We start from the raw sequence: 21,008 nt of genomic DNA on the forward strand, positions 1-21,008 counted from the left end.
CAAAAAAAAAAAAAAAAAAAAAAAGAAAAAAAAAATAAATTAAAAAGTTATGGCTGGGCGTGGCGGCTCACGCCTGTAATCCCAGAATTTTGGGAGGCCGAAGTGGGTGGATCATGAGGTCAGAAGTTTAAGACCAGTCTGGACAACATGGTGAAACCCCATCTCTACTAAAAATATAAAAAACTAGCTGGACATAGTGGCACGTGCCTGTAGTCCCAGCTACTTGGGAGGCTGAGGCACGAGAATCGCTTGAACCTGAGAGGCAGATGTTGCAGTGAGCCAAGATCACACCAGTGCACTTCAGCCTGGGGGACAGTGCAAGACTCTGTCTCAAAAAAAAAAAAAAAAAAAAAAAGCTAAAAATTGAAATAATTTAATATATGTGTTGTACCGGGGATGAGAACTGGGGGTGGGGGACCAGCATGTGCACAGTACTGGTTCATCAAATAAGAGAGACTGAGTAAAATCAGACATCTGTAGCCCAAGTATTCTCCAGTATGCTTTCAGTGAGTCTTTGATATAACAGCTGTACTGAGGATGATTCACATACCACACATTTCATCTATTTAAAGTGTCCTGGCCTGGCTCAGTAGCATGCCTGTAATCTCAGCACTTTGGGAGGTGAGGTGGGCAAACTGCTTCAGTCCAGGACTTTGTGGCCAGCCTGGGCAACACAGCGAGACCCCATCTACAAAAATATTAGCCAGTGTGGTAACATGTGCCTATCATCCCAGCTACTTGGGAGGCTGAAGTAGGAGGATCACCTGAGCCTGGGGAGGTTGAGGCTGCAGTGAGCTGAGATTGCATCACTGTACTCCAGCCTGGGTGACAAAGTGAAACTCTGTCTCAGAAATAAAGTGTACAAGTTATTGATTTTTTTTTTTTTTTGTATATTCACAGAGTTGTGCAACCACTGTTGCCATCAATTTGAGAACGTTATCATTACTCCTAAAAAGAGACCCTGTACACATTAGTGGTCATTCCCATATCCTGCTAATCCCTTATCCCTAGGGAACCCCTAATCTACCCTCTGTCCCCATGGACTTGCCTGTTTGGGGCTTTTCCTGTCAATGGCAGCATAGAGTATGTGGTCTTTGGGGTCTGGCTCCTTCTGCTTTGCACAGCATTTTCAAGCTTCATTCCTAATGCAGCATTTATTGTTCCATTGTATGGACGGGCCACATTTTGTTTCTCCATTCATCATGCGTGGGCCTTTGAGTTGTTTCTACCTTTTGGCTGTTATGCGTACATACTGCTGTGAAAGCTCTATATAAGTTTCTGTTGAGCATGTATTTCTTCTGGGTATCTACCTGGGAGTGGAATTGCTAGGTCGTACAGTCCCTCTGTGTTTAGCCTCTTGTGAACCTTCAAACTGTTTCCAAAGCACCTGCACCTCTGGCTCCCACTGGCAGTGGAGGAGGGTTCTGATTTCCCCCACATCCTCGCCAGCACATGTTGTTCTGTGACTTTAGGATTGCATCCATCCCAGTTGATATTGTAACAAAACTTGCCCAGCAGGGTGAGATATCTGTAGAAGACAGGAAAAGGGCTGTTTTGTTAGTGGCTTGGCATATCAGCCATGGACGTTTTTTTCAAAAGCTCCTGAGGAAACCCCATGTAGTGCGTGAGCCACAGCACGTGCAGCCGAGCACCCTGCACCCCTGCTGGCTTCGGCCCTTGCTGGTGGCTAGTGGGAGGGGAGGGCTTGATTTGTAACTTGTTTCCAGGATGTGAAATAGTCTCCCCTGCCTCTGTGTCTCATCTGCCGCATGCCCCTTTCTCCGCAGGCGTGACCATGAAGCTCATGGACGAGGTTGCTGGGATCGTGGCTGCACGCCACTGCAAGACCAACATTGTCACAGCTTCTGTGGACGCCATTAATTTTCATGACAAGATCAGAAAAGGTAACCACTCTTCTGGCAAAGACGAGGGAGGCAGTGGCCTTCAACTGCTTGGGTCCCTGCACCAGTTTGTTTTCTGTTCACACCCAGGGTCACATGGGCCATGGCATGTGCCCATCGGCCACAGGGAACAGGAAGCTGAGGTTTCTTGCTTTGTCCTTGCTGTTTGTCCACTTGATGTTTCAATCTGGTAAAATCCTTGACTCAGATATGATGGGGCCGTTATCCTCCTAAAGACCTGCCTAAACTCACCCTCTAAAAATGCTCCACAGACAGAGCTCTGGGAAGGTCCTGTGCCTACAGCTGCCACGACCCTGGACACCAAACCTCACGGCAGCACATTTCATTTTGGGAGCGGAATTAATGATTCATGATTTAGGCAGTGGCAGGGTCAGTACAGAAAAGCCCACAGGAGCCCCTCCTCAGCCAGCCCTGCCCACGCCACCCAGGGCAGCACTGGCATTGGGTGGTTTTTCCCCATGACCACCCAACCCCAGCCACCTGGCCCCTGCTGGAAACGGTGCCTGCTGTCCCTGGGGTGCATGTGCCAGCTTGAGAGGCCAGAGGCCTCTGCAGTTTGTATGAGCAGAGATCACCATGCTTGTCTTACATTACTGTTCTCTGTAGAAGTAAAGTGAAGTGCACCTGACACGTAGTGATTTCTGTCAGTGTCAAGTCTGCTGAGATGAGGCCGTGCACACCCCCTGCAGCAGCACTGCCTCTCAGGCTAAGGGTGGTGTCAGCATTGTCAGGGCCTGGTGCTGATTCTGAGGACACCTCCTCATTGAAGCAGCTGGTTAGAGGAGCTGTTGGCTGAGACCAGCCCCGTGTCGTGGGAAGCGATAGAGTAGAAGAAGTGCAAGCTTGGCTCTCCTTGCCACAGCTCCTGCCCACCAGAGCCTGAGTAGGGGCAGACTCCCAGGCCCTGGGCAGGCCAGCCTTGGTGCTCTCTCCGGCAGCTACTACCACAGAACACGCCTGGCAACGGGAGACCCAGGACTGGGGCAGAAGCACCTGAGATTGGAACGGTAGAGGGCTGCCTCCCTCCCTGGAATTACTGAGAGCAGGGTAGGCTCGCACATGCTGGATTTTGGATGCTTTGGGGTAAGGAGAAGGAAGGTCTCTGGCATTGCTTTCTTCCACTTTGCAGAATCCTTTTTTTTCCCCACGACACGGTCTCATTCTGTCACCCAGGCTGGGGTGCAGTGGCGTAATCTGCTCACTGTAGCTTGAACTCCTGTGCTCAAGCGATCCTCCCACCTCAGCCTCTCAGGTAGCCGGGACTACAGGCCAGCTCCACCATAACTGACTAGTTTTTGTATTTTGTATTTTTTGTAACAACAGCAGCTCACTCAAAATATTTTCTTAACTGATAGATGTTTGCCACAAACATAGACCACAATGTCATTTTAGAATCTACCCAAAACAAGTGGGTCCCGTATGTTTTAGCTTGTCCCCCACAGGCCTGCGCGGTGCATGGCAGTGCCTGACGCTGCGGGATAATCCGTGGCATCGTATTCCATGCTGTCTTTTCTAGGACTCGTGCCTGGATAAATCACGATTAGGGTGACCTTGTGAAATACAGATGCACAGCCCATAGTGGGAAACATGCACATTCCGTAGGACTCGCCGTGCTCAGTTGTCCCTGAGTGTCCTTGGAGAACTGTCAGGAAAGAAATAGACTTTCCGGCTGGGCGCGGTGGCTCACACCTGTGATCCCAGCACTTTGGGAGGCTGAGACGGGCGGATCACAAGGTCAGGAGATCGAGACCATCCTGGCTAACCCGGTGAAACCCCGTCTCTACTAAAAATACAAAAATTAGCCGGATGCGGTGGCGGGCGCCTGTAGTCCCAGCTACACGATAGGCTGAGGCCGGAGAATGGCATGAACCCGGGAGGCGGAGCTTGCAGTGAGTGGACCTCTCGTCACTGCACTCCAGCCTGGGCGACAGAGCGAGACTCCGCCTCAAAAAAAAAAAAAAAAAAGAAATAGACTTTCCAAGATGGTCCCTCTGTTTCCTAAATGTCAGCCCCAGTCATCAGATGTTCTCTGCACAAAGCCCAGCGAAGCACCCAAAGAATGAAAAGGCAAACTTTGTTAGAAATGTGGAAGCCGTTCAAGGGGGATCCTCCCATCCAAAGCCCCCAGCTCGGCCAGGCACAGTGGCTCACACCTGTACTCAGCACTTTCAGAGGCCAAAGTGGGTGGATCATTTGAGCCCAAGAGTTCGAGACCAGCCTGGCCAACATGGTGAAACCCCATCTCTACTAAAAACACAAAAATTAGCCAGGCGTGGTGGCGGGTGCCCGTAAACCCAGCTACTTGGGAGGATGAAGCATGAGAGTCGCTTGAACCCAGGAGGTGGAGGTTGCAGTGAGCCAAGATTACACCACTGCACTCCAGCCTGGGCAACAGAGCAAGACTCTGTCGCAAAAAAAAAAAAAAAGTCCCCACCCTCAACTCCTTGTACAACCAGAATTAACTTTTAAGGGAGAGTGCTAGGAGGTGTGTCGTGGTTCTTGGTCAATAGGAATCATTAATTTTAAGGGAAAACCAGGGACTGCAGTCCGGGTCGAATGCTTTTAACAGGAATTAACATAGCAACCTAGAAGACATCTGGGGCAACTCGGACGAGGAGCTGCTTTGACAAAGACTTTCCACAAGGCTTACAGGAGGGGACCTTCATTTTCAGAAGCCAGAATTCCTGGCCGGACATTCACTTACATTGGCTTCCTTCACGCAGTGAGGATGCAGGGCAGGCTGGGTGGGCTCGCCTGATTCCCGCTGTCCTGAGCGACACCCAGGACCTGACAGTGGGCCACCCAGGCCCCCACCTCGTCTTGGCTTTGGCCAAGGCCTCCTGGGTAAAGTACTGGGCCCTTACTGGGAACAGAAAGACTGTTGTTTTCTTAGATGACATCTTGTTTTGTGTATAGAGGAATTTGGCCCAAACTGAAATAGCAGCCATGGAGTCTGGCTTGTTTCTGTGCCAGCGTCCTCCAGGGCCCACTGGATGCTGTCACATCTGGGGGCCGTTGAGTGCTGTCACACTCGTGTGTTGTTTTCCAGAGGATTGTCGCACCTGCCAGGTCATTTGCAGGAGGCGAGGGCTGTGCTGGCCGAGTGGGGCCTGGGCTGTCGGAGCAGGGCATCGTGCTTGTGCCAGAACGCTGCGCCTTAGATCAGCTCGCTGCCTCCCACGCTTGCCCCTCTGTAGGGACACAGAGCGAGGCTGTGGGGAGAGGCGCGGCCGCCGCTGGCTCTGGGTTCTGGGTGGAACTGGGCGGGTGCGTGAGAAACTGCAGGGGGCTGGCCTTACAGCCCCAGTGTGACTTTCTCACGGACTCTGCTGGGGCCGCTGTACACCCTCGAGCCCCACACCTGCCTCTCACTTCGACCATACCATGAAGGAGGCCTCGAGGGCCAGACCCTGCTGCCCTGTCGGGCGGGGGCACACATTACTGTGGACTGTCCAAGTCAGTGTCAGGAGCCCAGGGAGCTGCTGGCAGGCACAGAAACCTCACCTCGGGTTGCACGTGGTGCCTGGCAGAGCTGTGTACTGTAGAGAATGGGCGTTGCTTTCTCGTGGGCTCAGAACAATAGACGTCTGTTCGCCCCCAGTTCTAGAGGCCAGAATTCTGAAATGAAGGTGTCAGCAGGGCCAAGGTCCCTCTGAAGTCTTCAGGGAAGCATCCGTCCCCGCCTCTTCCAGCTTCTGGGAGCAGCAGCTGTTCCTTGACGTTGCTTGGCTTGTGGCTGCGTCACTCTGGTCTGTCTCTGTGGTCACAAGGCCTCCTCCTCTGTGTGTTTCTCTTCTGTCTCTTATAAGGACACTTGTCATAGGATTTAGGACACAGCTGGAGAATCTCGGGTGATCTCAAGACGTTTTGCTTAATTATACCTGCTAAGGTATAATTAAGCAAAGGTGTGATGGCTCACGCCTGTAATCCCAGCACTTTGGGAGGCCGAGACGGGCAGATCAGGAGGTCGGGAGGTTGAGACTATCCTGGTTAACACGGTGAAACCCCCGTCTCTACTAAAAATACAAAAAGTTAGCCGGGCGTGGTGGCGGGCGCCTGTAGTCCCAGCTACTCGGGAGGATGAGGCAGGAGAATGGCGTGAACCCGGGAAGTGGAGCTTGTGGTGAGCCGAGATCGCACCACTGCACTCCAGCCTGGGCGACAGAGCAAGGCTCCATCTTAAAACAAAAAAAAAAAGACCCCATTCTGAAGTTGTGAGTAGATGTATCATTTGGGGACCCATTTTCTCTCCTTTTAATACAGCTCAACTCGTGTAGACACTGGCTCACTTCCACTGTTAGAAAATCATGAACTTGGTAAAATCCCCTCTGGGATTCACCAGCCCCAGGTGGCCTCTGTCTCCGTGGATGTGGGACCTGCCCTTGTGGGAGCCAGCAGTGAGACTGGCGTCAGCCTGGAGAAGGGGCCGCTCTGAGGAATGCAGGGGGAATGACCCCAGCAGGCCCCCAGGGGCCCCCCACTTTTGAGAAGAACAGTCAGACAGCCGGGAAGGGGGCTGGCTCCGGACCCTGACTCCAGAAAGCAGCCCCACTAGAGCCAAATGAGAGTCTCTACAGTTAGCAGGCCTGGGGCTACTGATGAAGGACTGGGGCCTTTCCTCTAAATGGCAGGGAGTCGGGGTCAGTGTCAAAAGTGAGAACGGATGTGACGTCTCCTCCATAAGCCCCAGAAGGCAGCGGTTTTGTAATGACAAGAAATAGTTGCATAGACCGAGGGTTGCAGTTCTTTGTGTTGGGGCATTGTATTAGTATTAACCTTAAGTCAAGTATAAATTTAATCTGCGTAAGGATTACTTTTAAAATCATACGTTTATGGAAAAGGTGCCTGCAGGTGGACTGGGCACATCCAGGTGGTTGGAGCCCTAGGGTACAATAGGGCCATGGCAGCCGTTCACAGCCTGCGCCCCTCATGTGAGCAGCCCTGAGAGGCCACTGGTCCCCCTGGGAGGAACCCCCCTACCTCCCACAGGCTGATCTGCCACAGTGGGGAAAAGCCCAGGAGTTGAGACCCGTTGCCAGTCATGTGGCCTCCGTGAATTCCCTGGGGCTGCTGTAACATTTCCATACACAGTAGCTTAAAACAGCCCGCCCTTGCTCTCCTGTAATTCTGGAGGTCAGAAGTCTAAGGCAGGTCCGCAGGCTGCATCCCACCAGCAGGCTGGAGGGAAGAATCCATGTCTCGCCTTTCCCAGCTTCTGAACCGTCCACATTCCTTGGCTCATGGTGCCGGCCATCCTCCAGCCTCTCCTAACATCATCCCATTCCCCACTTCCGGCTGAGACTCCTGCCTCTCTCTCATAGGACCCCTGTGATTCTATCAGGCCACCCGGGTACCCCAGAACAATCTTCCCGTCTCCAGGGCTGTCGCTTAGTCAATGTCTGCAGAGTCCCATTTGCCATGTGAGGTCACAGGTTCCGTGGGTTTGGGTGTGGGCATCTTTTGGGAGCACATTATTCTGTCTTAGCAGGTGAAGGTGGTTTTCTGATTTGCCTATTTCAGCATATTTTATTAGAAAAATAGCTGGGCCTGGGCACGATGGCTCACGCCTATAGTTTTGGCTACTTAGGATGCTAAAGTAGGAGGATTACTTAAGTCCAGGAGTTCGAGACCAGCGTTTGCAACACAGTGAGACCCCTGTCTCTTTAAAAACAGAACAAAAAACAAAAAAAAGCAGCCTGGTCACAGTGGCTCACGTTTATAATTCCAATACTTTGGGAGGCTGAGGCGGGAAGATCACTTGAGCCTTGGAGTTTGAGACCAGCTTGGGCAACATGGTGAGACGCCATCTCTACAAAAAATTAAAAAATTATCTGGGCTACTCAGGAGGCTAAGGAGGGAGGATCACATGAGCCCAGGAGGCAGAGGCTGCAGTGTGAGCCATGATTGCACCACTGCGCTCAGCCTGGGTGACAGAGTGAGACCTTGTCTCAATTTAAAAAACAAAACAGGCTGGGCCTGGTGACTCACACCTGTAATCCCAGCACTTTGGGAGGTCGAGGCAGTCTGATCACCTGAGATCAGGAGTTTGAAACCAGACTGACCAACATGGTGAAACCCCGTCTCTACTAAAAATACAAAAATTAGCCGGGTGTGGTGGCAGGCGCCTGTAATCCCAGCCACTTGGGGGGCTGAGATAGGAGAATCGCTTGAACCCAGGAGGCAGATGTTGCAGTGAGTCGAGATCGTGTCACTTCACTCCAGCCTGGGCGACAGAGCCAGACTCCGTCTCAAAAAAAAAACAAAAAACAAAAAAACACAAAACAGTGGGAATGTGGAATGGAGACGCTGGACCTGCGGGGCCCGGGGCGGCTTCTCCAGATTTAAGGCAGGAAGTGCTTTGGTTTCTCTCCTTCAGCCTCCCGTAAAGCTGCCTTCTTGGGAGAGTGATCTTTTGTGCGATATCGGCCAAGTGCCAGGCTCTGTGGCTGTGGCTTCCCCTTGCTGGGATGGGGTATCTGTCAGGAAGTTACACGGGCAGCTTTGCTTCATCCAGACATTGGCCCAAGAGTTCAGAAGATAACTTTGAATTTCAGCCATGAAGGGCGTGTGCCTAGGAGGAACTTACAAACTTGGGGTACTTGTCATGACTGGGAGAGGCCTCACCAGCAGCCATAGAGGCCACTGCCACCCTGCCGTGGGCCCAGCTCTGTTGGCTGCAAATTCGGCACTTACGAACCAGGCTCTTCCAGGATGCCCCACACTTGCCTGGACCACAGAGGGCTACCTCTGTTACCCTCACCCCTCACCAGCCCAACCCAACACTGCCTCCATTGTCACAGCCTTTTGACGCCAGGGACCTGCTGTTCCTCTGCTCACAGCCTCTGTGGCTGCCCGGGACACGCCACATTCAGCTCCAGTCCCTCCGGCTGGTACTTCAGGTCTGCTAGGACAGGCTGCCACTTGTCATAGCTGTCCCCTTACACCTGTGTACCAACTAGCACGGCCAAGCACCTATGGGGTCCTTAGCAGGTGTGTGGCAAGTTCAACTCTCACCAGGCAGTTGGAGCGAAGGAAGGACTGCTTCATCCATGTGACTGGATCTCATAGGAAATGTAAAGTGCCCACCCAGCAAAGGCGCGTGGAGTTTCCAGGCCAGCAACGGAGTCGGTGCGGGGGACGCAAGGGCCGTGACAGGCCGGAGCCCGCACCCAAGGGACCAGCATAGGGGAAGGTACATGGAGCCCAGCCCACTGGCACCCACAGAGCGGGAGAGCCTCCACCCTCCAGGCAAGCAGAGGAGCCCCTAATGGGAGCTGCGGGATCACTTGCTGTGTGGATTTTTTTTTTTTTTCAGTTGAGACATTAAAATGCCCAGAGATAGCTGGTGTGAAAAAGTTCTATCGTTACCTTCACTGTAATCGTTTTGGAGGCACTTGGTGAGAAAACATAAAGTTGACGTTTTCTTGGGGAGAAACGACCTCCACTATTAGGGTGAGAAATGAGGAGTCTTCTAGAAAAGGCCTCGGGGTGTGTTATGTAAGAAATACGAAGTCAGTTCACGGTTTCCAGGCTTTTCTTATGAACGTTAACAACCACAGCTCTTTTTGGAGTGTAAACGCTGAGCTTTTCCTAAACTCTGAAACACTTGGCAACCTCTCCGTCTTGCTAACAGCTTTTTTTTTTTTTTTTTTGGTGTTATTTTATTTTCTTTTCCAAATCTCTGGCATACTGCTGAAATCTGGCTGCTGCCGCCCCTGGAGAGACGCCCATCTGCTGGGGGAGTCAGGCTGGGGTACCTGCCAGTGCTCACGGGCTGTGCCATTCCAGGCAGGCTCAACAATTACTTAAAAACAGAAAGCGGCTGTAATTCATAATTCGGCCCACTACAGGCACCGATATATTTAACTGTACCTAATATGACATACTTGATGCCAGGCATTGTGCTACGTGCTTCATAACATTTACTTCTCACACAGCCCAGTGAGACAGGGACTGTCGCTCCCTCCCTTTGTTTTTCCCATTTGGAAGCTGCCATTCCTAGGGGTTAAGGAAGCTGCTCACTGCCATGGCACTGGTTCCGGGTGGGGCTGGGAGGGCAGGCCCAGCAGTCGGTCTTTGGGACCAGAGCTCTGAGCTCATGCTTTGGTCCCCAGTGACCTGGCCTGAACACCACCCGGCATCCGCTGTCAGCACCTGGAGTGTGAGTGATGAAGGTCGACCCTCGTTGATCACACATGGCTACAGCCACCTTCGAGGCCTGCGCTGGACTGTTAAGTGACTGCAGCTGGTCCCCGTGCGCTTGTGCCGGAACTCCTGGCTCTCAGCAGCTTGAAAATGCATCGTTAAGGGCTCCCACCGTTAGCGGGCTCAGGCCCCAAGGAAGACACTGCTGGGGGGTGTTCCTCCCGACGGCTTCAGCCCAAGGGCCCTTTTTGCTGCTGAATTCAGAGGCAGTCAGAGACAGACACTGCCATCTCGAGCCTGCTTGTGCTGCCGTCTCAGGGTCCTTGACCTAGTCAGGTCTGCAAAGTCCTTTTTGCTGTGTAAGGTCACATGTTCAAAGGTCGAGATGAGGGGGGACATCTCCCAGGGCCATCGTTCTTCCTCCCACAGTAGGTAGGTAGTCCCACCTGACTTAAAGAGACAACCAGGGCTCCAGCCACCTGTGGACTCTGCTTCCTCCTCCTCCAAGCCCTGTGGACAGGCAGGGACCCTGGAGAGGGAGAAGGGCCTCCTCAGCCCTGGGTGGGTTCAAGGCAGCTGGAGAGGAAGCGCCCCCTCGCCCTGTCCAGGCCCCTTCAGCCACAGACATCGGGCCCCTGAGAAGTGTGGGAGGTTTGGGAGAAGGGAGTAGAGGCAGCGAGCCTTCCTGCTCCCCCAGCCTCTCGGAGTGTTTGCACTGGAACCCAGGGCCGGAGGGACCTTATGGATTGGGGTCCTGTGAGCACAGCTGAGCTCCGCCTCTTAGACCACGCTCATGTGTGGGGGTGCCCGCAGTGTTCAGCACAGAACACACAGCCAGACCTCCATGTCAGAGCTGCTACAGCCGCTCCCATCCTGGAGCCCAGGGATCGTGGGTAGGGTTTATTTTTGTTTGTTTGTTTGTTTTGAGACGGAGTCTTACTCTGTCACCCAGGCTGGAGTGCAGTGGCACGATATCAGCTCACTGCAAGCTCCGCCTCCCGGGTTCACGCCATTCTCCCGAGTAGCTGGGGATACAGTGCCCGCTACCACGTCCAGCTAATTTTTTGTATTTTTTAGTAGAGACAAGGTTTCACCGTTTTAGCCAGGGTGGTCTTGATCTCCCAACCTCGTGATCCACCCGCCTTGGCCTCCCAAAGTGCTGGGATTACAGGCATGAGCCACCACGCCCGGCCGGTGGCGTTGTTTTTAAGGCTTCACAAGCTGAAAAGATGAAACCTTTACTGATGCAATAGCCCATTGTATTCAGTTGGACAGCATGGGAAGCGGCTTCTTGCCTGGTGTAAATATGTCTGCTGAGAAACAGCAAACCATAGGGAGTGATTTGTTTCAGCGTTGCTTCTTATTACTTCGTGGTATGATTGCTTTTACCCCCTGCAAGCGTCTCCAGCGGAGCCCCTGGGGCACACTCAGGCCCCACCCCAAATTCCTGTCCTGGGCCTGTCTTGTGACATAATGAATGTGGGCAGCTGACATCAATATGGCCTCGCAGCAAGGATAGAACCACATGGGTTGACTGTCTCCTTTAGAAATGTGGAAGAAGTTACCCCCCAAATGCCCAGGAGGCCTGTGGAGCCCCTGATGAAGGAGAGCCACTGTGAGTGGGTCGTGGCTGGGTCTCCTGCTGCCCTGCATTCTCTGAAGCTCAGTGCATGGGGAAAGCATTTGTAGGTGAGGAAACTGAGGCACAGTGCAGTCTCATGGCCTGCCCCTGTTCAGTGGCCAAGCCTGGATTTAAACCCAGGCCCATCTGACTCCAAAGCCGTGGAATTCAGGGCTCCTCCTGCACGGCTGCGCCGCCTCTGGGGACGGGCCTTGACAGGTGTTTGCTGCAGGGCCTCGAAGAGCCCAGCGTTGCCTGATGAGACACTTTGTCATGAATGTCTGGCTTCATCAGGGCCCTGGCTGCTGTTCCTGCAGAGAGGACCAGGCGCTCCCCTCTGGCTGCCTTCCCCAGAACTAAACAAGCACCCATACCTGTCCCAGGTGGGCACTGATCCCCTGCTCGGTGGGAGATGCTGTTCTTGGTTAATCCGTTTTCACCTCAAGCTGGTCCCACCCATCTTTTAAAGAAACCCCAGCCACCTCAACTGCAGGTGCATTTGGACGGGTGATGTGGTGGAGCCATCCATCCCAAGGCAGTGCCTCCACTTGTGGGCTGATTGTCAGGACCAAGAGGTCTTTTTGCCCCCACAGAGCCCTCCGAGTCTTGGCTGCCTTGTCATGGCAGGGCCTAGCACTGCTTGGGGTTGTGTTTGCTTTGCTGGTTTCTGAGGCAGATGTGTGGAAGTGGATTTGGGGTTCTCTCCCCTTCCTTGGATGGGCCCCACAATGTCCCAACTTTGCCTAGTGCCAGGTTCACCACAGGATACGGACAGACACTACTGGTATACAGGGCAAGTGCGGACCCCCCTTCCTGCCCTTCTCATGCCTGCGGGGAGGGCTGAATCAAGGCAGACTTCGTGGGAAGGAGGCCTGAGCTCCCCTCATTGCTGGGAGATCCTGAAGCATCCTGACCTCTGCGTGACGCGGCCAGGTCTGCAGGCAGTGCTTGTTGGGCCCTGCCTCTGCCTTTCGTGTCAGGTTCAGTGCTCCCGAGAGCCACCTGGACACGTTGTCTTCAGCTCTCTGATGCATGACCAGCCTCACCTGCCTCCACATTTGGTGGAGGGACCTGCGGGCACGGTCATGATTTGATTGGCAGCCTGGATGGTCCAGGCTCTGACCCAACGGAAGAATGACAGCGCGTTGCCGCGCTGTGGAGGAATTGGCAGGAAGGGTGGAGCCAGTCTGGGCTGCCCCGTGGGCAGGTGATGGCCAGCACTTGACTGCCCCCAGGCTCTCCACCCGCTTGCAGGGAGGCAGGGAGGTGGACAGGTGTGGGACTCCAGGGCAGGCTGCTCCCAGGAGTGGCACTGAAGTTGAGACTGGAAGGAAGTACCGGCCAGCAGGGCTTGGAAGGGGCTGTTGGCCATGCTCCTGGGCACTCCTGATCCTGGCCTGCTCAGCATCCACTCCAGGAGGATGCAAACCTGGGGCTGTAATGGGGCTCTGGCCAGCTTGAGTCTGTGGTGGCCTGGTGTCCACATGTGACCCACAGCCAGCCCTCGTGGGTCTCCAGAGGGTTCCAGCCTGTCAGCTGGATACTTGCTTTGGGCCCCCTGGGCCCGGCCCTGCCCTCATGGGACTTCCAGGCTAGACGGAGACAGACATCAGTGAAACAGACAAGCCAACAAGTGTGCCAGTACAAATGGGATCATTGGCTCTGCAGGAGCGGAGGACTGTTCTAGAGGGGTGCAGTGGAGGGGGTTGCGCCATTCTGGGCAGCTCCCTGGAGAAGGGGGCCAGTAGCTTCACGGAGCTCACAGAAGGCCACTGTGGTGGGGTGTGGAAAGCGGGAGGCAGGCCGAGGCCAGTTGCTCAGCACCCCAACCCCATCTGGATGGACCTCCATCCCCACAGAGGCCTCGATGCTGCAGGGGGACCTCCATGTGACCTGGAGGAGTCAGAGAGAAGGATTTGGTATGCGCCTCAGCTGCCATCCTGGAGTTGACAAAGTGCCTGTAGCTGGAATTCTTTTTTTTTTTTGAGATGGAGTTTCACTATTGTCGCCCAGGCTGGAGTGCAATGGTGTGATCTCAGTTCACTGCAACCTCTGCCTCCCAGGTTCAGGCGATTCTCTTGCCTCAGCCTCCCAAATAGCTGGGACTACAGGCATGTGCCACCATGCCTGACTAATTTTATATTTTTAATAGAGACAGAGTTTACCATGTTGGTCAGGCTGGTCTCAAACTCCTGACCTCACGTGATGAGCCCGCCTCGGCCTCCCAAAGTGCTGGGATTACAGGTGTGAGCCACCGTGCCCAGTCTAGCTCGAATTCTTCAGGAAGGGCTGCAGCAGCAGCAGAGCCCTGGGGGTGGGAGCTGGTCCCCCAAGGTCTCCTGGGACAGTCCCTTCCCAGAGGCTGCCTGTGAGACCCTGGTGTCATGTGTGGGATGTGCCTTCTGAGCCCAGGGTCTAGGAGACAGGACACCCTAAGCCAGGGCCCCTGGAAACTCTGGGCTCTCTCCTGGTGACTGGGACTTGTGATTCATCTGTCAACCCTAGGTTTCAAATTAAGTCCCAGCCAGTGACCACATCAGGTTTCCAGTTGTTGTTTTTTTCTGAGACAGGGTCTTATCGCCCGGGTTCACGCCATTCTCCTGCCTCAGCCTCCCGAGTAGCTGGGACTACAGGCGCCTGCCACCTCGCCCGGCTAGTTTTTTGTACTTTTTAGTAGAGACGGGGTTTCACCGTGTTCGCCAGGATGGTCTCGATCTCCTGACCTCGTGATCCGCCCGTCTCGGCCTCCCAAAGTGCTGGGATTACAGGCTTGAGCCACCGCGCCTGGCCTTTTTTTTTTTTTTTTTGAGACGGAGTCTTGCTCTGTCACCCAGGCTGGAGTGCAGTGGCCGGATCTCAGCTCACTGCAAGCTCCGCCTCCCGGGTTTACGCCATTCTCCTGCCTCAGCCTCCTGAGTAGCTGGGACTACAGGCGCCCGCCACCTCGCCTGGCTAGTTTTTTGTATTTTTTAGTAGAGACGGGGTTTCACCGTGTTCGCCAGGATGGTCTCGATCTCCTGACCTCGTGATCCGCCCGTCTCGGCCTCCGAAAGTGCTGGGATTACAGGCTTGAGCCACCGCGCCCGGCTCTTCAGATTTCTAACACAGCAATTATGCCATGAGCAGCCAGGATCTGGCTATGGCAGCGGTGGCCAAGGTGGGGGTCTTCATGGGTAACATCAAGAGCATGTTTTTGGAGCCCAGGCGAAGTGGCTCACACCTGATTATAATCCCAGCACTTTGGGAGGCCAAGGCAGATGGATCACTTGAGGCCAGGAGTTCTAGACCAACCTGGTCAACAAGGCAAAACCTCATCTCTACCAAAGATACAAAACTAGGCGGGGTGTGGTGGTGCACACCTGTAATCCCAGCTATTTAAGTGACAGGCATGACAGTCGCTTAAACCTGGGAGACAGAGGCTGCAGTGAGCTGTGATCGTGCCACTGCACTCCAGCCTGGGCAACAGAGCGAGACTCCGCTTCAAAAACAAAAGCACGTTTTCTGTTGCTCCTCAAAACTAAGAGCCAGTGTTCGCAGACCCCTGGAACCTGCCCTCCTGCAGGCACCATGCTCATGGGTGGCCCCAGTGTGTGACCCTGTGGCCTCAGGGAAGTTCTTGTTGGTTTCTGCTCATGGAAAGGGCTTGTTCCTGCTTTTTGGTCTGTGACTCCCAAGTGTGATACATGGTTGTTGGTGAGGGATGTGGGCTGGGCATGTGGGGAAGAAGGGAGAGATACTGGGAGACCCTCAGGGCTGACCCGTTGAACCTTCTAGCTCCTTAGCTAGAAGCCTGACCTCCTCCCAGGGTGTGTCTTGTGACTGCGGGCGCTTTGCATGGGACTCTATACCTTACAGCTCACGTAATGCCTGCTGGCGCTGACCACACAGCTCCTTCCTCCTCTCCCAGCACTGGCACGAAGCGTTCCCTGTAAGTATGAAGTTGAATGTAGCTTGGATCGTTCTGATACTTTTTAACATGGAATAACCGCTCTTGCCTCTGACTTGCTAACCGCCCCCCAACAGCCACCACCTGGCCGCTTTCTCACTCTGGGTCTCTAAACCTGCCTTTTGAGGCCAGTCTCGGTGGAGCTAGGACACTGGGGGTTCCAGAGGCCACATTAAAAGGTCCCTGAAGCCAGATCTATTTCCTGGGGAGCAAGTCCCAGCAGCCAGAGTCAGGCAGAGATTTCCTTGAGCCTGACCCAGAATAGAGGCCATGCTGGGCCGCCTGGGAGGACATTCTGACCACAGGGCAGCACTTGTCCCGGAAGTCCCTGGGGGTTTCTGCAGCCCGATGGCCAGTGACGTCGATGGTGACACCTTCCTGGGGCCCCAGGTCAGCTCTTGGCTTGAGTCCTTCCGTCCCGTAGCTATCCGCCTGGCAGGGTGCCTCATGCCTGCCTATAGGGAAGAGCTGAGCTCCCTGAGATTAAGGGATTATGTCGAGGCCAGGTGGGAGGACGGAGCCCATACTGGGGAGGGTGGCGGGGGCAGAAGAGCAGCTCTGAGTCTGGAAGCTTCTACCAGGATGGACTGTCGTGCCCCGGGGAGCGCGGGGCCTACAGAGAGGTTGGTTAAGGTTGAGGGGGAGAGAGGGACACAGGGACAATGTATGGGAACTGGTAACTTTGGACTTTGTCATGATTCACAGAGAAATGGGGCTGGTGCTTTGAGCATGGAGGACTCTGGCCAAGGGGTGTGGCATCCAACAGCCCAGAGGAGGAAGCTCTGGTCCCGTGGGCGAGACTAGTGGGGCCAGAAGGGAGGCTTGGCATGCAGTCACATACGATTCAATCCCAGCAAGGGGCAAGGGCAGCTGCCCTGTGACCCTGTGTCACCAGAGCCCCTGAGGGTGGGAGTGGCTGTGGAAGGTGATATAAGGTTCTGTCTTGGTGCTTGGAGCAGTGTAGTGGGGCAGCTGTGGCTCCAGTGGGCACCAGCAAGGCCAGTGAATGGACAGTGCAGGTTGCAGATTTGACCCTGACCTAAGGGAGGGCAGAGCCAGCTGACACCCAGGGCTCCTGGAAGGCAGGCTGTGGCCTCCCCTGGTGGGGGCACAGTGGCTCTAGAAGCCTTTCGGCAGGTGCTGCCGCTCCCGGCCGGGGAAGAGCCTGCCTGTGCGGGGGCTTGAACTCATGGCCCCCAAAATCTTTCAGTGCTGAGTTTTTGCATAGATAAACCTGCTCACTAGAAAGATAAACATTCCCGGGCAACTAACGACACAGTCTAATATTCTCTTATTTGAACATCTGATAGTCAGCCAACCCGCTGCTTCCCCTAACCAAGTGTCTGCCTGCTGGCCACAGAAACACCCATGTCCCCCACCCGGCCGTGGGGTGGAGGCCGCCCTGACCCCTGCCCTCCCTTCTCCACAGGCTGCGTCATCACCATCTCGGGACGCATGACCTTCACGAGCAATAAGTCCATGGAGATTGAGGTCTTGGTGGACGCCGACCCTGTTGTGGACAGCTCTCAGAAGCGCTACCGGGCCGCCAGTGCCTTCTTCACCTATGTGTCGCTGAGCCAGGAGGGCAGGTCACTGCCCGTGCCCCAGCTCGTGGTGAGTGCACGTCCTTGGAATGGCGGCCCCTCCCTGCCAGGCAGCCCTAGGGTTCCTGTGCTTGGGCCTCCAGGGGGAATCTGTGCCTGCATGAGTCCTGTCTTGTCAGTAGGGGTCAGAGTGGGGCTGGGCCTGGCCACTGCCTGGACCCGTGACCTCAGGCTGCGGGTCTGATCCAGTGAGGCCTTGAGAAGGAACGCCTCATAACCAGCGGGGAGGCCTTTGGGCTGTACTCCCAGGGCCCGTGGGGTGGGGCTGGGCAGACAGGACAAGAGAGACAGACCCTTTTACGAGTGCCTTAGCATGACTGCTGCCTGGGCGTCCAGGTCGCCTCTTCAGTGTGGCGCTTCAGGGTTCACTAGCATGGTGTACAAATGCTGGAGGGGGATGAGGACTGTGCCATGGGTCCCCCATCCCCTGCCAAAGGGCCTGCTGGGAAGCTGGAGGGGTGGGCTCCCTCCAGGTGGCCCTGGCCCGCAGGTCCTGCCCGGTGAGACCAAGCCAGGCTGGTGGGCTCTGGGCCGAGGGTCCCAGCACCTTGGCCTTTCTCCTCCTCAGGTAGGGCAGGTGGGGTGGGTGTGTGCCGGGCCACACGCGCTTGCTCATGGGGGCTGCCCCGAGGTTTCCACATCCTCTGAGCTCCACCATGTTTGGGAACTGGTAGTTCTCCGCCTGGCATGGACTCTGTGGGGTCACAGGCATTGGAAGGGTTCGCGCAGCCCAGAGAGGCAGCTCCCCTGTCTCTGTCGTAAGAGCAGAGGTCCCCATCCTGGCCAACCCCAGGGGCTCTGCAGCCTTTGGGCTGGTCCTGATTTCTCTTTGAACTAGCTCTTGTGTCTGTCACTGAGGGGAGCAAGAGGAAAGCAGAGCCGTAGGAGCTTCCTGCCCCTCGGGGGAGCGGAGCAGCTGCGGGGCGGGGGGTGCCCGCAGGCCTGTTGGGAGCTGGCTCTCTTATGGAAGTGGCCAGGCAGGCACCACAGCCCTGCGAGGCTGACCCCGATTCCAGAGGTTCTCAAGGCCCCTGCCCCCGTGGTGTCTGCCCCCCACGCATATCTGCGAGCATTTGCTGCTCAGCCTGCCAGAGAGGAGAGTTCACTGAAATCCTCTGGAGCAAACAAGCATTGAAAACCCATTCCTCCCAGAGGCTGGAGCATGGCCCGTCACTTCCCCGCGTGGCTGAGGAAGGTCGCCCAGTGGCCCCAGCTGCCTTGTTTCCCAGTCGAGGCTGAGGCCCCTCTAAGCCCCTCTCCCAGCTCTGCCCCTTCCTGGTGTGGAGCAGGTCATGCCTCACCAGGGCCCATGGTGGCAGTGCCAGACGTGGTATGTGAGCTGTCAGACCCAGCGAGTACCCTCCCCTGCCAACTGCAGGCCAGCTCTTTGCTGCCTCTCCCAGGTCGGGTGGGCTGCGTCGAGGTGCTGATGGTGAAGCTAGACTTGAAGAATGAGGACTCGGCCAGGCTGAAAGGAAGGAAAGTGAGTGGTGGGTGGCCCCAGCCCAGCACTCACACAGGGCCTGTGACCCACCCTTGCGCCACTCTCGTGACCAGGCCCCTCTCCGACTTGTGGCTTACGAGGCACGCTCCCCTTCTGGTGGGAGGACTGCTCCATGCCTCCAGCCCCACAGCCTCTTCTGTGGCAAAGTACCCTAGGCTGCCACCCTCCTGCCCCGTCAGGGCTTGCTTTGTTGCCTGCTCCTTTCTCCTTCATCTGCCCCCACCCCTCCCCATTTACTTGTAAGCCTACCCGCCTTGCCCCGGCCCACCGTGCCGCTCCTCGGCCCTTGGCAGGATGGCGTCGTCCCTCCACGTCGCCTGAGCTGGTCTGCAGTCGTTCCTCAGCCCCTGACCCTGCTGTGAGGCTCCGGCCTCCTCTGTCCTTGACCTTCAGCCCTGTGTCTGCTTCTCCTTCCACCTTGGACACGCCTTCTCTAAACTTGCCTGCTCTTCTCCGCCATGAAGTGTGGGCTCCACTCCCACCCGGGCCCGCTCTGGTCTATTCTGATGGACCTGGCGCCCCTCCCATGATGCTTTTCAGCATGGCTGCTCTCTGTCCTGATGCTGAATCCCCCCACCTGACCCAGGCACATCCCTGAAGCTCTCTCCTTCCCCGCTCTCTACCTCTTCCTGCCTCCTGGACGAACTTTCCCAGTTCTGTCTTCCCTCTGTGGGCAGCGTGGATAGACACAAGGACACGCCCTGTCTGCCGTCCACTCCCTGGCTGTAGCACAGCTGACCAGGCCCTCAGTGAAGGCTCTGCTCCCTGGACAGGGGACCGTGTAGTGTCTGTAGGGACACTCCGGCCTCCCTGGCCACCACACAGTCCCCTAACCCTTGGCTTTGACAGGTCCTAGCCTGTGGCCCTTCTCTCCTGGGGTGGTCGGATCCATGGCCTGTGCCTCGAGCATCGCCTGTGTGTCGTGTTGACTCCCAAATTGACCTGGCCAGTGCTGCCCCTCAACAGGGTTTCCGAGAGCATCTCAGATAGTTTGTCCTGAATGAAACTCGTTATCCCCCCCTGCAAAAAAATCCCTCTCCACCTCTGTGCTGCTCTGGAAGTCTGGGAACCCAGCTGGCTCCTCCCCACTGCCCCCATGCCCACGCCCACCAAGTGCCATTCCGCTCCTCTCTCCCTAACAGCTCTTACTGCCCTGTCCCCATGGGACCCCTGCTCAATCCCCAGCTGCTCCCTCCTCCGTTCCTGGTGCTCTCAGTCTGACCCTTCCCTGCAGCCTAGGGAACTGGTCATCAAAATCCGAGTCGCTCCGTCTCCCACCGAAATGCACGGTGGCCCCTGCATGCCCTGGGTGTGAGTGCAGCAAGCTCACTCCCACCCGGTGCCTGTGCACCTGCTGCTCCCGTCTGGGCCACCCTTCCCCAGACCCTCCTGGAGCTACAGCATTTCTCAGACATTTTTTTCCTTAGAAGGGCACCCACAACCGCTCTAGAGAAGCATTGCCACTCCAGACCCCTCCCAGCATCCCCGCACTGTGGACGCTGCGTGGACTGTCGGGCTCACATGTCCAGGAGCAGGCACCCGGCAGCCCGGGTCAGCCAGAGCTCTAAACTTACTAGCTGTGTGGCCTTAGGCACCCACTTTCTATGTGCCTCAGTTTCCTCATCTGCACAGTGGTGATGGACACAGTACCCAACCCTTGGGGTGAGTGAAGATGAGGGGCCTTCGTTGTCTGCTGCTGTTTACCTGCCCTCCCTGGGGCCTCACACCCTCTCAGAGGGAGGAGTAAGCAAGCAGTGAAGATAGAGGAAGTTGAATGGTGTCCAGGGTCACGAAGAGGAAAGCAGGGAATGAAGGGATCGGAGTCTGCGGGGGGCACAGGTGCAATTTTAAATAAGTTCCTTCTCAAGGAAAGCCTCAGGGAAGAAGGGCAGGAGCTGTCTTGTGGGGACCGTTCAGGTGAAGGGAACGGCGAGGGCCGAAGGCAGAGCCACTGTCTGCAATGGGGGAGCTTGGGGACAGTGACACACCTGAGGCCACCTGGCTAGGACGGGGCAGGGTTGGGGAGAGAGAGCTGGTGGGAGTCTGTGGGGCTCACGCATATGAACGTAAAATAGAGGGGGGTCTGGGTCACCTGTGCTTTGAACAGGCTTCAGTACAGGTTGATGGGGTGCCCTGGGGGGTCTCCCAATAGCAGCCCCTCAAAGCTGATAGTGGGTGGCATCCTCCCAGGTTGGCAGCGGCTGCAGGTGTGGTTGGTATTTGCCTACCAATGACGGTTCCCTCTCCCGGCTGCCCCCAACTGGGC

The 21,008-nt window shown here is 55.7% G+C and overlaps 1 protein-coding gene across 1 annotated transcript in view; it reads left to right on the plus strand.

The window, feature by feature from the left end:
• The window catches only part of ACOT7 (acyl-CoA thioesterase 7), a 102,141-nt gene that overhangs the window by 68,414 nt on the left and 12,719 nt on the right, over positions 1-21,008 (plus strand). Inside the window, exons 7-8 of the mRNA XM_023215211.2 lie at positions 1,788-1,904; positions 17,064-17,248. Of these exons, the coding sequence (XP_023070979.1) occupies positions 1,788-1,904; positions 17,064-17,248 (302 nt within the window). The remainder of the gene's footprint in view (positions 1-1,787; positions 1,905-17,063; positions 17,249-21,008) is intronic.

Source organism: Piliocolobus tephrosceles, chromosome 1 (genome assembly GCF_002776525.5).
Source record: "Piliocolobus tephrosceles isolate RC106 chromosome 1, ASM277652v3, whole genome shotgun sequence".
Lineage (NCBI taxonomy): Eukaryota > Metazoa > Chordata > Mammalia > Primates > Cercopithecidae > Piliocolobus > Piliocolobus tephrosceles.